The sequence below is a fragment of the Leptodactylus fuscus genome, chromosome 5, assembly GCF_031893055.1.
Source record: "Leptodactylus fuscus isolate aLepFus1 chromosome 5, aLepFus1.hap2, whole genome shotgun sequence".
In the NCBI taxonomy this organism is placed as follows: Eukaryota; Metazoa; Chordata; class Amphibia; order Anura; family Leptodactylidae; genus Leptodactylus; species Leptodactylus fuscus.
The window spans coordinates 97,975,735-97,996,511 of record NC_134269.1 but is presented as its reverse complement, the minus strand read 5'-3'; the positions used below and the strand labels follow the sequence as shown (position 1 = coordinate 97,996,511).

At 40.8% G+C, this 20,777-nt stretch overlaps 1 protein-coding gene across 5 annotated transcripts in view; it reads left to right on the top strand.

Annotated features, from left to right (window-relative positions):
• Window positions 1-20,777, top strand: part of PPP6R2 (protein phosphatase 6 regulatory subunit 2) — a 95,208-nt gene that overhangs the window by 12,353 nt on the left and 62,078 nt on the right. For all 5 annotated transcript variants that reach the window (XM_075273810.1, XM_075273808.1, XM_075273809.1 and 2 more), the window contains exons 2-5: window positions 1,552-1,671; window positions 8,928-9,169; window positions 15,319-15,505; window positions 18,315-18,452. In XM_075273810.1, coding sequence (XP_075129911.1) covers window positions 8,943-9,169; window positions 15,319-15,505; window positions 18,315-18,452 — 552 coding nt within the window. In that variant the 5' untranslated portion in view covers window positions 1,552-1,671; window positions 8,928-8,942. The remainder of the gene's footprint in view (window positions 1-1,551; window positions 1,672-8,927; window positions 9,170-15,318; window positions 15,506-18,314; window positions 18,453-20,777) is intronic.

Sequence of the window (20,777 nt, the reverse complement as noted above, 5' to 3'; positions counted from 1 at the left end):
GATGGCTTTGTAGCAGATTCAAGGCCTTCTTTAATATGTTTGGTGGGTTAAAGGGGTTGTCCCACGTCGCATACTCACCAGTCTTCGTTGTTGTAAAATCTTCTTTCTTCCGGCTTTGTTGCATCACTGGTGGGTGGTGTCACATATGCAAAGCCAAGCAGCGTGATGCCGCTGGCCCTGCGTGCGCGCTCATAGACCAGTCTAGCCTTCACAATGCGAATACAGACCCGACATCCGCCTCTCTCTATTACAGCGGATACCGGGTTTGTATTCACATTGTGAAGGCTAGACTGCTCTATGAGTGTGCACGCAGGACCAGCGGCATCTCGCCGCTTGGCTTTGCATATGTGAATACAGACCCGGCATCCGCTGTAATAGAGAAGCGGATGCCGGGAAGTGTAGACGCCGGCACAGATGCCAGCAACATCGCTATGCATCTGCCCTGCATGAAGCCAGCAGCGGCAGAAGCGATGCTGTTATTCCGCTCCCTCCCCTCCCCCCCCGGAATAGCAGCATCGCTCCTGCTGCTGCTGGCTTCATGCAGGGCAGGAGCATAGCGATGTTGCTGGCATCTGTGCTGGCGTCTAACCGTCCCCGGCATCCGCCTCTCTATTACAGCGGATGTCGGGTCTGTATTGGCGGCCCCTTCCCCCCAAAGGGTAGACTACCCCCCCCCCCCAGGCTCGCTCCCGTGCACTTAGCCCCTCCTCCCTCCCCCTGAGAGCAGCAGATACATCACTTGACTTATGACCAGATAAGTCAAGGGATGTGTCCCAAAAAAATGAATAAAGTGATATAGTGGACAATCAAAGCAGTTTTGCTGAAGCAATGTATTTAGGAGAAGTCTTACATTCACATTAACAAGCATTGTAGATAGGATCCTTGTGATGGGACAACCCCTTTAATCCTCATACTTGCCTCATTCCTCTTTACTTTCTTCTTGTTTGGGGAGGACTTTGTGCCTCTTATGTTGTTTTTTTGTTGTTGTTTCTGTTTATTGATCTAGTTTTTGTTCCCTTAATTGGTTATCTCAAAAGAATAAATTCTTATAAAATTTGATTAAACATAAGCTCTCCACTTGGGTCGTCAAGAGCTGGAGCAGACGCAGTCTGGCCAAAACTGGACATGCCATGAGAAGAAAAATAAATAAAACTTTGTTCACTTGGTGTGGACGTGATAGCAAGAATCTATGTACCCTTCATGCATATTTTGTTGGATCATTGAATGGTCCTACTAAAATCTGTGCGTTCATCGATCAATCAACTGATGAGTATGGCTATCTCAAATTATTTGTTCTCGCTATTATAGCCAAGCCATATGTTAGATAGCATACATGCATACTGCATTTGGGGTTTGCCAACTTGTAATATTTTCAAACAATGAATGTGAATTAGATTTTTACAGTTCTATCTGGACTTTGTGGTTTGCAAACTGCAAGCCTGATTAAAACAGTTGGTTTACATGTTAGACTTTTTATGTATGATGATGTTCTCTGGTTTCATAATTGATTCTATTTTATTTCTAATTGAACAATATTATTTTGTTTTATAGGATACCTGTGCGCATATTCAGTATCGTCCTGGTGGTGGCAACTCTAGTCTAAGCACAAATGTGTGTGCATGGTCACATAATACAACGCCTTTGAGACTGTATCATTCCTGTTTTTAAAAGGTATGTAACACTGTGTTTCCCTTTTCATAGTAGTTGTATTAACATATTGAGGATATAAATTAAAAACAATATAAGCAGCTGTAAATGGTATGACTTTGGATAAGTTAACATTGCAAGTTATTATAAGAACATTTGTATTTGTAATATACATATATATATATATATATATATATACACGGTATATATCCCCAGAGAAAAATGGTAATTTTTATAATTGTCAGGTGCTTTTCCTCATCCTTCTAAAATGTTGAAATCTCTGCTGAATTCCATTTTGGTGTTCCATAGCAGACTGCAGTTCAGTGACATGTTAAATTATATATCATAGTAGTTTTAGAAGAGAAAGAAACGGGCGAGTGGGAAGGGGTGACACAGAGAGACCTTTAGAGCTGAATACATTTTCTATATAACCCGAAGAGTTATGTTCACATCAGTAATGTACAGAACAGTATACTCTTCAGGACCTCTCTATATTGTTCTCATTGGTGCTTCTGAACGAGTGGAAGAGCGTTAGGGAGCAGAATCTCCTGTTTCTCCATTTGTTGTATATGGGAGACATTATAGCAACTCCATCAATTAGCTTATGGGTAACTGAGAATTAGAAGTAACAGTGCCTTCAGAGGAGAAAAATGCAGAACACAAGTCATTAATGATCAAAAACAATGTACAAGCTCATGTACAAGCTTATCCTGACAGGTTGTACCTTAACATAAAGTGCTATGTATTTTGTCTGTCTTTTACCAATGAAGAGGTTAAAGATTCCTCCCTTATATTGTAGTATAATCTCATATCTATCTATCTATCTATCTATCTATCTATCTATCTTCTATCTATATCTATCCTATTAATATTATAAATGTGAAAGTTTGTGAGTTTGGATGTTTGTGGGTTTGTGTGTTTGGATGTTTGTTCCTCAATCACGCAAAACCCGCTCGACCGATTTGGCTGAAATTTTCCACAAACATAGTCACTACACTCGATTGCGCAATAGGCTACTTTTCGTCACAACAGCGCACATACGTTTGTGCCAGGACCCCCACAAAACCCAAACTCACACCACCATCTCTGCAATCTCACACACTTTGGACCATAGCAAGCCACAAAATTCATATTGCCCTCTGCAGCCTAGCCCTTAACCCCACACAATCTCATATACATATACTTTACCACTTTGCCCCTCCCCTTAACGATACTCCAGGAGGCTCTCTTTAACGCTTCGGAGCAGCCATGTTTGCCGACCCCCACCGCTCTGACAATCCGCGACACCGCCCACCCATGTCAATACCCCTAGGAAGTCTAATAAATGCAAAAAAAAATAGTTTAAAAAAAGTAAAAAAATATAAAAACAAATAAAAAGGATTAAAAATTCAAATCACCCCCCTTTCCCTAGAACACATATAAAAGTAGTTAAAAACTGTGAAACACATACATGTTAGGTATCCCCGCGTCCGAAATCGCCCGCTCTACAAAGCTATACAAATATTTTTCCTGTTCGGTAAACGCCGTAGCGGGAAAAATGGTCAAAAGTGCCAAACCGCCGTTTTTTCACTCTTTTGATTCTGATAAAAATTTGAATAAAAAGTGATCAAAGCAATAACATTTCCCGAAAATGGTAGAACTAAAAAGTACACCCAACCCCGCAAAAAAAGACGCCCTATACATCCCCGTACACGGACGTATAAAAAAGTTACGGCTGTCGGAATATGACGACTTTTAAAAAAAAAAATGTTTTAACACAGTTTTGGATTTTTTTAAGGGGTCAAAATGTAAATAAAACCATATAAACTTGGTATCCCCGGAATCGTAATGAAACACAGAATACAGGGGACATGTCATTTTGGTTGCATAGTGAACGCCGTAAAACCAAAGCCCCTAAGAAAGTCGCAGAAATGCATTTTTTTGTCAAATCCACCCCATTCAGAATTTTTTCCCTGCTTCCCAGTACATTATATAGAATAATTAATCGTGGCATCATGAAGAAAAATTTGTCCTAAGAAAAATTAACACCTCATATGGCTCTGGGAGTGGAGAAATAAAAAAGTTATGGGGTTTAGAAGGAGGGGAGTCAAAAATGAAAAACCAAAATCAAAAAATGCCATCGACGGGAAGGGGTTAACTTCAAATACCTCTGTCCCAAAGTCACTATGTAAAGTTTCTCACAACACCGTATATATAGCAGCTCAAATACAAAGTAACTTCAACACAAAAGTCTCACGTATTCTCTGAATTACAGCAAAAACAAGATACAAAGTTACATTTCCTATCCCATCCCTTATACACAGTACGAAAACCTTACGCACACCTGTATATACCCAATTCTACAATCACCGCAGACGAAGTCGCGGGTACCAGCTAGTATTCTATATATGTGTTTCTGTCTGTCAATCTGTTCTCTTTGTGCAACCCAACGACTGGACTGATCTTCACCAAATTTGGCACACAGATACATCAGTTGTCTTGGAAGGTTTTAGACCGGTCCTCAACACTCTCGGACGTAACGTTCCTGAAATACAGTATTCCCAAAACAATGACCTGCATTTGCCAATATAAGGGTGAATTCACACTGAGTAAACGCTAGCTTATTCTGAACGTAAAACACGTTCAGAATAAGCGGCGTCTAAAGCAGCTCCATTCATTTCTATGGGAGCGGGGATACGAGCGCTCCCCATAGAAATGAATGGGCTGCTTCTTTCACTCCGTGCAGTCCCATTGAAGTGAATGGGGAGTGCCGGCGTGTACGCTCCGGCATGAGCAGAGCTTGCCGTATACGCCGGCACTCCCCATTCACTTCAATGGGACTGCACGGAGTGAAAGAAGCAGCCCATTCATTTCTATGGGGAGCGCTCGTATCCCCGCTCCCATAGAAATGAATGGAGCTGCTTTAGACGCCGCTTATTCTGAACGTGTTTTACGTTCAGAATAAGCTAGCGTTTACTCAGTGTGAATGCACCCTAAACCTGCAAGTCTTTCACTCATATTCCAACTGCCATACACAAGGTCACTCCACATGCACAATCCAACACTGATATCCAAATTGAGATACACAATCATAGATTCCTGACGTTCATGGACACACACACAAACGACATACAAAACAGATCAGTGCAAAACTGGGCAATTCTTATGGGTCCACTACACAAACAAAAAATTAAATATACCCCTGCGAAGCTGGGTCCTCCTGCTATAATAAGATAATTTCTTCTCACAAAGTGTGGTTGCAATTCCACTAGCTGTAGGAGAAGACTTTCCTACTCCAGAATGAACATTGGGGGAACAAATTCCTGTCAGGAGCCCCAAATGTTATGCAAATTAGTACCAACAGAAGTACCTGGTATTTTTTTTTTCTACCTGTTTGGGAGAAAGAGAAAAATTCTCAAGTTTTTACTTACAAAATATCAAACTAACTATTTAACTCCTTAATGACCGCCCCATAGTAAAAATACATTCGCACTGACAGGTCCTTCCTGACTGTCCTATAGTAAAAATACGTGGGGCATTCAGGGTAGGTTTAAACACAGTTCCGACATGGGAGTGGGTGTTAGCTGTATCTGACAGCTAACACCCTGCTCCTTAACCCCTCCATCAGAGCTGAGCTACAATGGGGTTTTTCAACCCCTTGGATAGGCTGACTTCTTGTATAGACTGTGAGCAGTCTGTCTCGCTGCCTATAATATTGATTCAGCAATCCTAAAGGGACACATGAAAAAGTGAAAAAAAAAAATGTTTGAAAAGAATTTACGGTCCTCAAATATGCTAAAATTATTTCAAATATGCTCGAAACAAAAAAGGAACATTTGGAAATATATAACTACTAACTTTTTTGCCCTGTATTATTGTGTATATGTGAGATATTGCAGCTGAAAATGGAAAAAATTTAAAAATGTAAAAATTTTCAGCATTTGTGAGTTTTTTAAATAAATTTATGCAAGTTATATCAGTCTAATTTTACCATCTCAGTAAAGTACAACATATCAAGAAAAAACAATATCAGAATTGCTTGGATGCGCTATACTGTTACAGAATTATTCACTGATAAAGTCACACATGGCAAATTTCCAAAATTTGGCTTGGACATTAAGGTCCAAAACATGCCGGTCACTAAGGGGTTAAGGAAAATACAGAGTTTTTCTTCTGTTCAGTTTTATCAATCATCTCTACAATTACTGCAGTTTTAAATCAAAGTGTATATTTTACCAGTTTTCAAATGTTAAAAATACATATTTCTAAATGTATTCTTTTGCCCAATAATAAATTTTCAGCTTGCCTGCAAGAACAGCTTCTCTGACAAGTTTATACAACAGTTTTGCATTCCAGTATTGAGGCCCCAGGTACTAACTAACAAATTCTTAGCAACAAAATTCCGTTTTTTAAAAGTTCACATTACAAGGATCAAAACAATGGACATTAACATTCCCCTTGTTGACAGGAACAAGAGGAAGACTTTCCATTTGTTTCTTTGTGTTAGAGTAGTTATCTGTGGACTAATGAAACTTACCAGTGTATTCCCATGTCTAATTAAGCTTTATTACTAATATAGACTTTGGAGCCCCTAGAGTCCAAAATTATCTCTGCAAAGGGAAGCTGTGGAGGCTGGATCTTCCGTTTCTCTGTCTCTCTTGCTCACACATTGAGTCTCACTAGCTTCACCTAATCCTTCTCTATTGAAACTGACTTATTCAAAAACTACTGAGGCAATTTACATACAAACAGTACGTGTGGAATAGCCTTTCTAAAGGCTATGCAAGTATGTGCTTAGTTAAAAATGACTTTTGCCAATGATAGAGCCCCTTTAAATACATCCACTTGTTTAAATAATATAGACCCTAGTAGGTATTATGTACATTAGCTTTTTTTTTTACATATTAAGAAAAGAAAACACTAATTTGATCACACGGTAGTTAAATGTGGTATGTAAGTTTTCACTTTGCATGTCTTCTTTAAAGGGATTCTACCATTAAAACCTTTTTTTTGTGGATAAGATGTCGGAATAGCCTTTAGAAAGGCTATTTGTCTCTTACCTTTAGACGTGGTCTCCGCTGCACCCATTCCTTAGAAATACCAGTTTTTACCGGTATGCAAATGAGTTCTCTCGCAGCGATGGGGGTGGGCCCCAGCACTCAAACAGCGATGAGGGCGTCCCCACCGCTGCCAGAGAAGTGTCTCCAAGCTCTGCTTCCTTCTTCGTCCGCCGCGTCATCTTCAATGTCTTCCGGCGCAGGCTCATAACTTCTAGCAGAGCAGACTGCGTAGGCGCACAGGTCATGGGAAAATGGCCTTTTGCACAGTATTGTTAGCGCCCATTTTCCCGTGGACTGTGCGCCTGCGCAGTCTGCTCTGCTAGGTTACGAGCCTGTTCTGGAAAAAGACATTGAACATGACGCGGCGGACGAAGAAGGAGGCGGCGCTTGGAGACACTTCTCTGGCAGCGGTGGGGACGCCCTCATCGCTGTTTGAGCGCTGGGGCCCGCCCCCATAGCTGCAAGACAACTCATTTGCATACCAGTAAAAAACGGTATTTCTGAGGAACAGCGCGGCGGAGACCACGTCTAAAGGTAAGAGACGAATAGTGTTTCTAAAGGCTATTCCGACGTCTTATCCACAAAAAAAAAAAAAAAAAAAAAGTTTTAATGGTAGAATCCCTTTAAGTGAAGCATACAGGACAAATGTGAACGTGCTTGGTTAAGTTTTCACAGTGTATTCACTGCACTAGATGACCATTCTTACTTATATAGATGAGGGTCTCCCAGCACCCAAATTAGATAGCTTTGCAAAGCACAGAGATGGGCAAGAAATCTTGTTCCCATGCTAACAGACCGACCCCTGATTACGTGACAGAATCTGCTCTAATTTATGTAAATGATACTGTAGAAGAGTGACAGAGAGTCGGAGTGGCAGCAGGAGAAGCAGACGGCAGAGACTTTTTGCACCTAGCAGCACTGCTAATTTAACAATTCAAGATAAATGTTCAAAATGCGTTCCACAAAAATTATAGTTATATATTTCTTATAGATATTTCTGTTATTAACCCCTTTCTGCCGTGGGAATTTTTTAATTTTCGTTTTTCATTTTTCACTCCTCCCCCCCCCTTCCAAACTCCATAACTTTTTTATTTTTCTGCTCACAGAGTCATAAGAGTTGTTAATGTTTGCGGGACAAATTTTTCTTTATGTTGCTAGCATTAATTATTCTATACAATGTACTGGGAAGCTGGAAAAAAAATCTGAATGGAATGGATTTGAAGAAAAATTGCATTTGTGCGACTTTCTTACAGGCTTCGTTTTTACAGCGTTCACTGTGCAGCCAAATGTAATGTCACCTGTATTCTATGTTTTGGTACGATTCCGGGGATACCAAATTTATATGATTTTATTTACATTTTAAAGGGATTCTATCACTAGAATACCCTTTTTAAACTAAATACACGTAGGAACAGCGTTAAGAAAGGCTATTCTTCTCTTACCTTTATTGTTCTGACCTGCGCTGCCGTTCCTGAGGAATTTCTTCTTTCTTCCTTATGTAAATGAGTTTTCTCACAGCACTCGGGGCATTCCCCAGCACTCAAACAGCACTGCTGCTTGAAAACTCTCCAGTGACAGCCTCTGTCTTCTTCTCCGCCTCCACCTTCTTCTCTCGCGCTCCTCTTCTCTTTGCTCTAAAGTGTCTACTGCGTATGTCCGTCAGCCATTTTCCTGAGGCTGAACGGGAGAGGCCACAGGAAAATGGCCGACTGCGCATGTGTAGTTGTTTCACAGTATTTAAGTACTTTTATATGTGTTCTAGGGAAAGGGGGATGATTTGAACTTTTGTTATAATTTTTTTTTTTTTTTTTTTTTTTTATGCATTTATTAGACCCCCTAGGGGTCTTGAACCTCAGGGGGTCTGATCACTAATGCAATGCATTACAATGCTAATGCATTTCAGTGCTTTGCAAAAAAACAGCAATTGTATTGAATGATAAGCTGGTCGAGCCTTCATAAGCATGCTCCGGATGTCAGCAATTGCTGGGAAAATTGCAGCGCCCACGTGCCACCAAGAAAATGGTGCCTCGGTTAGCTTTGATCGAGGTGCCATAGAGGTTAATGCCCATGATCAGTGCGGGCACCGACCACGGGCATTAGCGCTGGGTGACTTCTGCCATAGTTAAACACCCGACATCTGCCGTAGTAATACGGCGGATGTCGGGAAGGGGTTAAAGAGAAGATATGTATATATAATGTGTAATTATATGAAGATATGTAATCATATTTCATTTTTTTCAGGAGTACTTTGCCACCATGTTCTGGAAGTTTGACCTCAACACAACATCACATGTGGACAAACTCCTTGAAAAGGAGGATGTAACCCTTCTAGAATTAATGGATGAAGATGACCTTCTCCAAGAGTGTAAAGCTCAAAACCAGCGTCTCCTTGACTTTCTGTGTCAGCCACAATGCATGGAGAATCTTGTACAACTCATCACACAACAACCTCCTGAGGATATGGATGAGAAAGTCCGCTTTAAGTGAGTGAAACAATAAAACATTGAGTGTTTTTGAATAAAATGGTAGAATTGGCAGTAATCATACTTGTCATGCACACGACTCTCTGTGTGTGTGTGTGTGTATATGTCGCTGGGTTATGAACAGCATGGGCAGCACACGTATGTCATCCGTGTGCCATCTTTGCGTCATTTGTGCTCCTGCAGCCCCAGTCATTATTGCCAGTGAGCACAGTCCATAAAATGGACAGAAATAGGACCTATCCTGAGGAATAGGACCTGTCCTGAGTTTTGCTTACGGCCCATACACTTAACCTTGAAAATACACAATAAGGGCTCGTTCACATCTGCGCCTGTACTCCGTTCTGCAGGTTTCCTTTTACTGCACAAAACTGAGCAGGAGACGGAAACATGCCTCCATCTTTCAAACCCATTCATTTGAATGGGTTTGAAAAGTGTCCGGCCGTGAGCGCCTGTGAGCATTTTATGCTCTCCGCGGCTAAACCTTTTTTTTAAACCAGGCACAGAGTCGGACATGTAGTATTCTGTGTCCGGTTTAAAAAAAATGGTTTAGCTGCGGAGCGCATAAAATGCTCACCAGCGCTCACGGCCGGACTCGGTATGACAGGTTTCCGTCTTTTGCATGCAGAAGACGGAAACCTGACAACGGAGTGCCAAACGCTGGTGTGAACCCAGCGTCATCTGTATGAGGCCATAGAAATGAATGCGTAAAAAAAATGGCTAGCACACTATCTGTGCACATGGTTGTGTGCATGAAGCTTTAGACAAAGTAATCTTTATTAAAATGGCACTAATTAACTTTACTTTTAACAGCATTATTATTATTATTATTATTAATAATCTGTATCACATTATCTGATCTACAAGATACCAATCTAAAAATAATGTGGTGTTTTGTTTTTTTTAAATGTCATTGTTCCCTCTAATAACTAATATATATAATTATATAACCCGATGCATGAGATAACATGCTGACGCATTTGTTTGCAAATTACATGGAGGGGGGGGAGGAAATGATTACTACAGTGATTGTTCCTTTGTCATCCTTCGTCATTCAGCTGCATTGATTATTGGCAGCACATCCATGTTTACAAAGGGCTATGTGACGCCCATAATTTTAATATAACGGCAGAACTTTTAGAAGTGCCAATAAGTGCTTCTTCCTGATAGTAGGCCCCGTGTTATGGTGCCTTAACTACTAATTTTATTATTCACATTACATCTTGATTGTCTGCGCCATTCACTGACACCTCTGCAGCAGGGCTTTCAGTGATTGTCATAATTAGTAAACGAAACACACAGTAAGCAGTTATATGGCATAGCTTTTTACCTTGAGTTCCATACAAAGACAAATGGCCAGTGTGGGGCTGATCACTTGGAGGAATTTACAGGTGATTTTGAGGTGGATTCAGCCTCAATCAGCTCCAAATTTGGGCTGGAATCTTCCCCCCATTGCTTTTTGATTGAGACAGTAGCTGACAGTTCTATTTTTCAGGATGCTGAAAAAAAAAAATTATCCTGATCAGTCTTCTCTCGGATTCCATGGTTGTGGTGCCTGGGTTAGGTCTTTATTCACACGCATGCGGTTTTTGAACAAGCTAAGTTTATGAGACATGTTGTGGTTGCCTGCTTTATCCAGTCTATGATACTGTAGATTGGAGATTGGCATACTTTTATCCGTATACAGGCAATCCTAATGATGACATGGCATGCTTGCATCAATAGCCTGTGTTGCGATTGGTGATATATCAATATACAAGTATGGGATGTTTTTGGATGTTCAAACCATGTATTACACAGCATCAAACACCTCCAATCAGAAAATATTATGTACATGCTGAGTAACTCTATACATGTTGTACTCCAGTGTATATATCTATTGATGCCCGTTTTTATCCATATTCACACCTATGCGTCTTTATTAATCGTTCAGAATGAGATCATCTTGAGTAGTATTGGCCGTCTGGGAGACTGTTCAACGGGGGTCTTTTCCATCAGGACATTACTGACGCTGATTTTTAGGACTTCTTGTAACACTAAGGAGCGTGGATGACAAAGAGATATTTCCTCTTGATTTCTGAATACACTATATATACCTACCTGTAGTGCTGACATCGTCGTGGATGCATGTATTCCAATCCTCAGTATTCATCCAATCAGAGAACGGGGGCAGGGAACTGCTGCAACACCTCCACCCCTACGAATTCAGGATTGGCTTACGGCAGGGGCATGTAACATATATATAGAGCCACGTAGCAGGCACTCGCTGGCATAACATCACAAGTATCGGCGTTTACCACTAGGGCGCCAAGAACTGCGTTTTTTACCGCATTATTTGACTTTGGAGTCTTTAAATATTTCACCTTATAATGCTACACTCTCCTGATGAACCTAGTATAGGGTATTTTATGAAGGGAAACATGTAGAGAGGTTTATATATCAATGGGGATTGCATAAGCGGAAAGAGCACTAGGCTGCAATATCAGTAGTCGGTGCAAGGGATGGTGCTTTGCAAAACCTGAGTGTGTGATTACGAATAGAGACTGATGGAAACAATGTGTCTCTACTCGACCCCTGGCTATTTGTAGCCATGAGCAAATTATAGTGGTTACTAGCTGTGCGAAGGACAATAGTCTACAGTGAGATCATTTGTTTATGTAACATCACAATGTTACTTACTATCTGAAGAAATTAATAACAACTATCTTTGTATAACAACTTCTCTTTTATGGAGTTGTATGACTCACATCTGTAGCAGGAATATGGCCCTATAGGATATAAATTAGGCTATATAAAATGAAGTTGTGGAAGAAATGGAGCTACACTGTTTGGCTTGAACAAATTTATTTCCTCCGCACAGTACAGGTTTATTCCACTGTCTTCAGATCACTGTTTATCTAATCTGTATTTGAAGGCTGGACTATTTGGAGCATTAATCTCCTTTTGCTCCTATGCACACTTACCCAAAGTACGTAGACATGCACATTTTTTACCAGAGTGTGTTTATCTTTTGCCCTTGCTAGCCAATCTGGCTAGCGAAGGGTACATTTTTGTAGTTGACTCCTGAATCCTCAATAGTGTGTAGGGTGGTGTTGAACATCGCACACTGGGGATAATTAACTCAGAGAGTTAATATTTCACAGTTGTGACATCACTATATATATGTAATTTTAAACTATTTTCAATAACGTTTTGAATTATTCTGTAATACTGCTTCTAAGCCCCATTGTTTCTGAGGCTGATCAGCGAGGAACCCTGCAGCGGGTTGCACAGGATCAGAATCTGGAGAAGAATCTGGGGTAGAAGATCGGCTAAGATTCCTCTCGGCATTGATATGATATGATTGATATGATATCAATGCCGAGAGGGGAGCGGGGAGAATGTTAGCTCTTCTAAATTAGACAGAAATCACCTCTGATGAACAGTTATAGTTATCTCAACTTAAAAACTCGTTAAAGTGTCTGTTCCTATCTCCTAATGTTTCTGGCAGGACTTTCTCTTTTGTAGAGAATCTACCAGCTCTATGGGGATCAATTTCTAGGTCTGCTTTTTGACTCAGACCATTCTGTTGCATCAGGTGATTAGGGCTCTGCACTAGGACCTGGTCTTTAAACATTGGACCACTATTGTTTCTTGGGCTAGACTTAGGCTACAGGTTTCTAGTCTATTTAAATATGGTCTAGACCACAGTGACCATATGACTAGTTATTCCTGAACAGCCCCCACAGAACCTCTAAGCTCTTAGGGATTATTCATCTCTTATGTGAACATATAATTGTGATTTGAATTTCCCTTTATTTATCAATTGAGCTAATAAACAATAAGAAAGAGGGGGGTGGGGCCACACGGTGGCTCAGTGGTTAGCACTGCAGCCTTGCAGCGCTGGAGTCCTGGTGTTCGAATCCCGCCCAGGGCCGAAAACCATCTGCAAGGAGTTTGTATGTTCTCCCCGTGTTTGCATGGATTTCCATCCCATATTCCAAAGACATACTGATAGGAAAAGAATGTACATTGTGAGCTCTATGTGGGGCTCACAATCTACATTTAAAAAAAAAAAAAAGAGGGGGGTTATTTTAGAATTACAGTTGTTCACATTCCTGTTCATTGAAACGGTTTGGGCAGAATTTGTCAGGAACATTCTTAAAATCTAAAATTTATCTTCATTAAGCAATGTATTTTTGGGTGTGTTCTTGTAAGTAACATTTCCTATAGTACCATCAGCCGATAGCGTTCCTCTGATTAGGTGTGAACAAGTGTTTTTAATCACCTATGCACATTTTTCACTTGAGGGGCATAATTTGTTACATTTTAAACTGGAAACAATAAAGTTTATTACATTTTAACTATACCCTGTACTTAATGGGCATTGGACTTTTCCACTTCTTGTTTGTTTAATTTTAATTATTAGGGTGCTACTATCTTTAATTTGTTCAACTGTACATGTCAAGAGCGCTTTATAATATAATTGGGCTAAAAGTGCAATAATAATGCATGTCCAAGCATGCGCAAGACGCCATTGAAGCCACATACGGCATGGTTAGAGACCCTCCCAATGCCCTCAGCTGAAATCGCGCATGCGCGGATTTGCGCAATGACTTAATAGAAGACCTGCTGGCCATAGTATAAACCGGAAAATAGATGCTGCTCATTTTTGTCATACATAGTACCCGCCGCTGCTGCAATCCCACTTAGGATGATATGTAGCACAACGGCACTTGGTTAATATGCACAAATTTAATTGTAAACCCCAACGAAAATAAGGACAACTACACAAAGCAAAACTAAACAAAAACCAAAAAGTACAAAAACAAAAAAAATATTGAAAAAAATAAAAATAATAAAAAATAGTCTAAACAATAATAATAATAATACTAATAATAATAATAATAAATAATTATGAAATGACCAATAACCATAAAACATGGCCATATGGCATCTCTAACAATAACATTAAAGGGTGCATAAATTGCGGACACAAATCCAAACTTTGTGTCTGTAATTTGTGCACCCTTTAATGTACAACCATTTGTACATTTTATTGTACAACCTTTTTGAGGCAGTCACTTCAATTAAGTGATATCTGTAAAGCGGCATTCACGCTGCTGCTGCTGCTGCTGCTGTCTGTCCTGGGGTGTCCGTGGTAAACCCCGGCAAAACTGGACAGCAGACGGCTGAATGGGTTATCAAAGGTGACCCAATGGTAGTAGAGTGTAAAATATTCAGCAATCACCTTCGCTCCTTTGAAGGTGATTGCTGGATTTTTTACACTCTACTACCATTGGATCTGTGTTTTCAAGCCGTGGAAACTTCTCATCCGTGCATCACCACCTTCAAGAACGTGAGTTACAACATTGAATTATAATCGCAAGGTGGTCACAACTCTCTTCCTCCCCCTGTTTTCCCACTGCACATCAATCAAAGGCGACCGCCAGTGTCCGTTTTTTTTCCACGGACAAAAAATCCTACATGGAGGACTTTGTGTCCACAGAAATAAACCAGACACCAGGCGGAGAGGCTAAAAATGCACATGGGCAGTCACCTTTTATAACCCATTCAAATGAATGGGTTTTAAAGCAGATAGCTCGCAAGCCATCTGCTGTCCAGTTTCCCCGGGGTTTACCATGGACACCCCTGGGCAGACAGCAGTGGCAGTGTGAACGCCGCTTAACTCTCAATGACACTTCTGCTCTAACCAGAGGTATTTTGTTCCACTTCTAGTGAGCAACCTGGTCCACCTTTCTGAGGTTTGAAGGGTGCTTTCTTCAGACTACAGGTATCAGCCCCTTCCACAGATGTTCAATAGGATTTAGTTCAGGGTCACCTCAGAATAACACAATGCTTTGCTTATCCATTCTTGGATGTTTTTGCTGTGTGTTTTGAGTCATTATCTTGTTGAAGGTTCCATGACCTGCAACTGAGACCATACTTTCTGACACTGAGAAGCACATTTTGCTCCAGAATGCCTTGATAATGTTGAGATGTCTTATATCAGTCACTAGAAAGTATATATACTATATCTAGAGTCACTATAAAGTAGTTTTTAAGGTTTGGAAACCCCTTATATTGTAATCCTATAAGCTTGTACTGCCGTATCATTAAGTAGTATTTGTTTTTTTTAATGCTTTTGTTCTGCTTGTGTTATTTTCCTATAGGTACCCTAACATAGCCTGTGAGTTGCTTACCTGTGATGTGCCACAGATTAATGATAAACTAGGTGAAGATGAGCACCTTTTGAACACGCTGTATGACTTTCTGCAACAAGAGCCACCTCTCAATCCTCTGCTTGCCAGCTTCTTCAGCAAGACCATAGGAAATCTGATTGCAAGGAAAACTGAGCAAGTGAGCAATATTTTTTAAGTTTATCACTGCTATTGAGTAACAGCCCTTTCATTTAGTGTACTTGGAAGAATTCACTAGTAAAATATAGTTTAAATAAAAATATTCATTTTAATTTCTGAGCAATAAAAGAAGCACTGACCTATGTGCAGCTGAGCATAAAATTCCCCTTTTGCCTCTTGATCCACTCGAGACTTGCTTTGTACGACAGATATGTACACATTGGACATTGGACATATTTAGTATTCTGATTATGACTAGATACTGCGGAAAACACAGCACATCTAGTTTGAGCTTAGATTTTCTCAACTGGACAGTCCAAAGAAAGATACCTGATTTATCATCCAGCATCAGTCAGTCTGGCGCATTTTCAGATTCCTTGTCTAAGTTTACACTATTTAAGGGTGCATTCACACGGAGGAAAATGGCGCAGGTTCTGCACAGATTTTGGCGCGGAATCCGTGTTAGATTCCTTGTGGAAAAAACGCCTACCCATAGAGTTCTATGGGGAGGCTTTTTCCCGCTTGGAATCTAACAAGGATTCTGCGCTAATTCCTCGCGGGTTTGCACCAAAATTGGTGCGGAATCTGCAACATTTTCCTCCATGTGAATGCACCCTAACTATGGAATAAAGCTCTTACGTCAGGAAACACTGACCATTGTCACTTTTTTGGTAGTTATTACAGGGTTTTTTTCAGGACTATGATATTGATTACCTACTCTTAGATAGACCATCAGTATTAGATTGGTAAAGCCCAGCACCTGGGACCACCACTGATCAGTGCTTGGGTGAGCTCCACTTCCTCTTTTTAAGGTCAGTGACATCATGTTTACTGGTCTCATGGCCATGTTGCAGCTTGGTTCCATTCAACTCACTGATAGCTCAAATAAATGCCTATTACTGAAAAAAGGGCTCACAGACAAAATAAATTTATGATATTCCAAGGAAAGCAAGTTAAAAAACTAACTTTTAATATTTAATTAAAAAAACAGTCTGTCCATTTGCAAAAAAAAAGGGAAGGAGATAGCACAAAATATTCCAGCTTACAGGTGAATGATGTTTGTGTGTGCCTATGATAGTCACATCTAATAAACACAGCACAGGGTAGGGCAATAAAAACCCACAGCAGTTACAATATTCAACTATGTATATCAGTGAGCCCAGATCCAAACGGGGATACAACATGATGGTGAATAGTGACTCCGTCTAAAAAATGTAATAGCACTCTAATTCATCAATTCCTTGAAGTAATGAACATATCCCAAAAGAGAAATGCCAGAATATAGCCTCTATGACTTTAAGACGAAAAAAATGAAGGCGTCTTTACTGAACATCCACTAACCAAGGGTGGCAGCAAAAAAATCACAGGACTAAGGCCTTGTTCACATCTGCGTCGGTAATCCGTTCGGGGGAGTCTGCATGGGACCCCCTCCCCCCGAACAGACTACCGAACGCATTGGCAAGCGGTGTGCAGTGAAAGCACACGGACCCCATTTACTATAATGGGGTCCGTGTGATTTCCGCTCGGTCTCCGCACGAGTCATGCGGATAGGAAAGTAGATTGTGAAGTACTTTTCTGTCCGCATGTTCTGTGCAGAGACCGTGTGGAAAGCACACGGACCACATTATAGTCTATGGGGTCCATGTGCTTTCACTGCACACCGCTTGCCAATGTGTTCAGTAGTCCGTTTGAGGGGGGGGGGGGGGGGTAATGATTACTGACGCAGATGTGAACCAGGCCTCAGATAAAGCCTGGTCTCAGAGTCTATCTGCTTATTAATCCTGTTCAGTGGACCTGTCGTAACTTATAGGTCCACAGTGTCTCTTTTCTGAGCAGCAGATTATCCCAGTCTCAATTAAATGGGACGGAGCTGCATGCAATTCCAAGCACAACAGCTACTATGGTACCACAAATTAGGATTTGTCCTGCAAAAATTAACCCCTCATACAGCTCTGTGAACAGAAAATTTAAAAAAGTAACGGCTATTGAAAGGCATGGAGTCAAAAACAAAAATCAAAAAATGCTTGTTTATCCTGCCTGATAAATCACACCTATTGAACTGTTTTTAAATTACTATTTTTTTCTCTAACGTTATGTAGGATACTTTTTTTTTTTTTTTTTAATTGTAAAATAGCATTTAAAAGATTGTTCCATCTTTTGGATATCTTCTTATGGTTAATATTTATATGAAATTGCATCTCTTATGGTGGTGCCACACGATGTACTCCTGCATCCAGTTCCCAGACCACTGGTACTTTCATGTCTCTATAAGTGAAACGCACATTAATTCAGATGGATTTCATTACTGATAGTACAATAACAGCAAAATTGTTGTCTCACATACATGTCAGGGCACCAGTGGCCCAGTTATAACCTTAGCCGGTACATTTTGTGGCACCACCCTTGCTGTTCTCAATATTCTGAGTGTGTGTTCTAAGTAAAGTGCAAGAAGCTCTTTTAAAGCTGTTCCTTGGGATTTTTTTTTATAAATTGATGACCGCTGCATATTGTGTGGCTAACGTTAGGTTCACATCTGCATTGCACTCTCTGTTGCGGAATCCAGTGCAGAGTCCACTGAACATTGTCAGAGGAAAAAGTTCTGCACTCAGGACTTTTTCCTCCGCCTCTTCCAATTTAAAAATGATGGACATCTGACAGACCCTATTATAGGCTCTGTGTATAACCACTGTTTTAGTATTACACATCTCTGTTACTTGGTGTGAACCTAACATTAGATACTGTGAAAACCTTTACTGTATATATAATCTGTTAACCATTTATATGTTGCATTTTAACTTTGTTTTGTTTAGGTAATTGGATTTTTGAGGAAAAAGGAAAAGTTCCTTACACTGGTGCTGGAACACATCGGTACTTCAGCTATGATGGACCTTTTGCTTCGTCTCATCAGTTGTGTGGAGCCGGCTCCACTTAGACAAGAAGTGCTAAATGTGAGATTTGTTAAAACTTGTATAATATTGAGTTAACTGTAAAAGCACAGTGCTTATAGTAGTCTGTCAGCAGTAGAATCGGTGATAAACCTAATCCCAGTAGCAGTTCAGTTTTGGAGCTCCATTTTCATGTAAATTACCATTTAGAAGTGTGTTTCCTGGGAATCTAGAGCTAATAACATGGACCAAACAAGGAAAGGCAGGCTCACAAAGTATTTCCCTCTCATTTGCATATGAATAAAACATTGCTTTTCATGAAAACGAGGCTACAAAGCCAAGTAACAGAGAAGTATTTGAACACTATAGAACAGGAGTGGGTAATTAATTTTCCCATGGGGCCGCATAAGAAATTGAAACTATGCTAGAGGGCCGTGCCACGGTAAATTTAGCTCCACCCACTTCTACGTTGACTCCGCCTATTCCCAATCATCTTTCCATGTGCCCTCACACAGTATAATCCTCCTACAGTTATCTGTACATTATATGCCCCCACATTATAATGTTCCCTTCCAACTGCCCCACAGTATTAGGTCCCTCTCCTGGTGCCTCAGTATAAACTGGGGGAAACTAGAAGGAACACGAAACTGGAGCAGCTGGAGGGGGACATTAAACAGTGGGGATAGTTGGAGGGGGGCAATAAATTGACAGCTGGAGCGGGACATTAAAATCGGGAAGCAGACATTAAACCGTAGGAGTAGCTGGAGGATGACATTAAACAGGGGGCAACTAGAGGCAGACAGGTCCCCTACAGCTTCCTCCACGGTTTAATGTCCCCCCAATCTAAGTGCCCTCTTCATCTACCCCCAGTTTCATGTCCCCCCCTCCATTTCTCCCTCAGTTTCATATCCCCCTTTATTTTCCCCATTTCATGTCCCCCCCCCTCCATCTCTCCCCAGTTTCATGTCCCCCCCAGTTTCATGTCCCCCCCTCCATCTGCCATCTATGCCCTAGTATAACATTCCCCTTCCATCTCTGCCCCTAGGTTGCTGAGACACACAGACAGACACATATAGACACACACATATAGACAGACAGACATAGACACACACACATATAGACACACACACATTCTCTCTCTCCCCCCTGCATCTCACCTTACATCTCTCAGTACTTTATGACACGCTCCACATCTCCATCTTCGGCCGGCACTAAGACACGCCTCCTAGACACGCCCCCCTAGACACGCCTCCCTAGTCAAAGCCGTGCGGGCCGGACTGAATCAGTCAGAGGGCCAGATATGGCCCGGGGGCTGGGCTTTGCCCAGATCTGCTATAGAATCACCTCTACAAGGTACTGTGATAAGTTTTATAACCAACTTGCTGCTGATAGACTCCCTTTAATCTTATGATGTAAAGATTGTACAAGTGGTGTTATTATCACATCATCTTGATAAAGTTCTATCTATTTAGACCCTATTGATAAGACATTGATGAAATATCATTCCGATATGCTGTCAGTGCTAGTCAATAAATTTGACTTCATGCAGTAAATGTACAGTGTTGGCTGAAGGTATTGGCACCCCGGCAATTCTGTCAGATAATACTCATTTTCTTCCAGAAAATGATTGCAAGCACAAACTCTTTGGTATTAATATCTTCATTTATTTTGCTTGCAATGAAAAAAACATAAAAGAGAATGGAAAAAAAGTCAAATAATTGATCATTTTACACAAAACTCCAAAAATGGGCCGGACAAAAGTATTGGCACCCTCAGCCTAATACTTGGTAGCACAACCTTTAGACAAAATAACTGTGAACAACCATCAATGAGTTTCTTACAATGCTCTGCTGGAATTTTAGACCATTCTTCTTTGGCAAACTGCTCCAGGTCCCTGAGATTTGAAGGGTGCCTTCTCCAAACTGCCATTTTGAGATCTCTCCACAGGTGTTCTATGGGATTCAGGTCTGGACTCATTGCTGGTCACTTTAGAAGTCTCCAGTGCTTTCTCTCAAACCATTTTCTAGTGCTTTTTGAAGTGTGTTTTGGGTCATTGTCCTGCTGAAAGACCCATGACCTCTGAGCGAGACCCAGCTTTCTCACACTGGGCCCTACATTATGCTGCAAAATTTGTTGGTAGTCTTCAGACTTCATAATGCCATGCACACGGTCAAGCAGTCCAGCGCCAGAGGCAGCAAAGCAACCCCAAAACATCAGGGAACCTCCGCCATGTTTGACTGTAGGGACCGTGTTCTTTTCTTTGAAGGCCTCTTTTTTTTTTTCTGTAAACTCTATGTTGATGCCTTTTCCCAAAAAGCTCTACTTTTGTCTCATCTGACCAGAGAACATTCTTCTAAAACATTTTTGGCTTTCTCAGGTAAGTTTTGG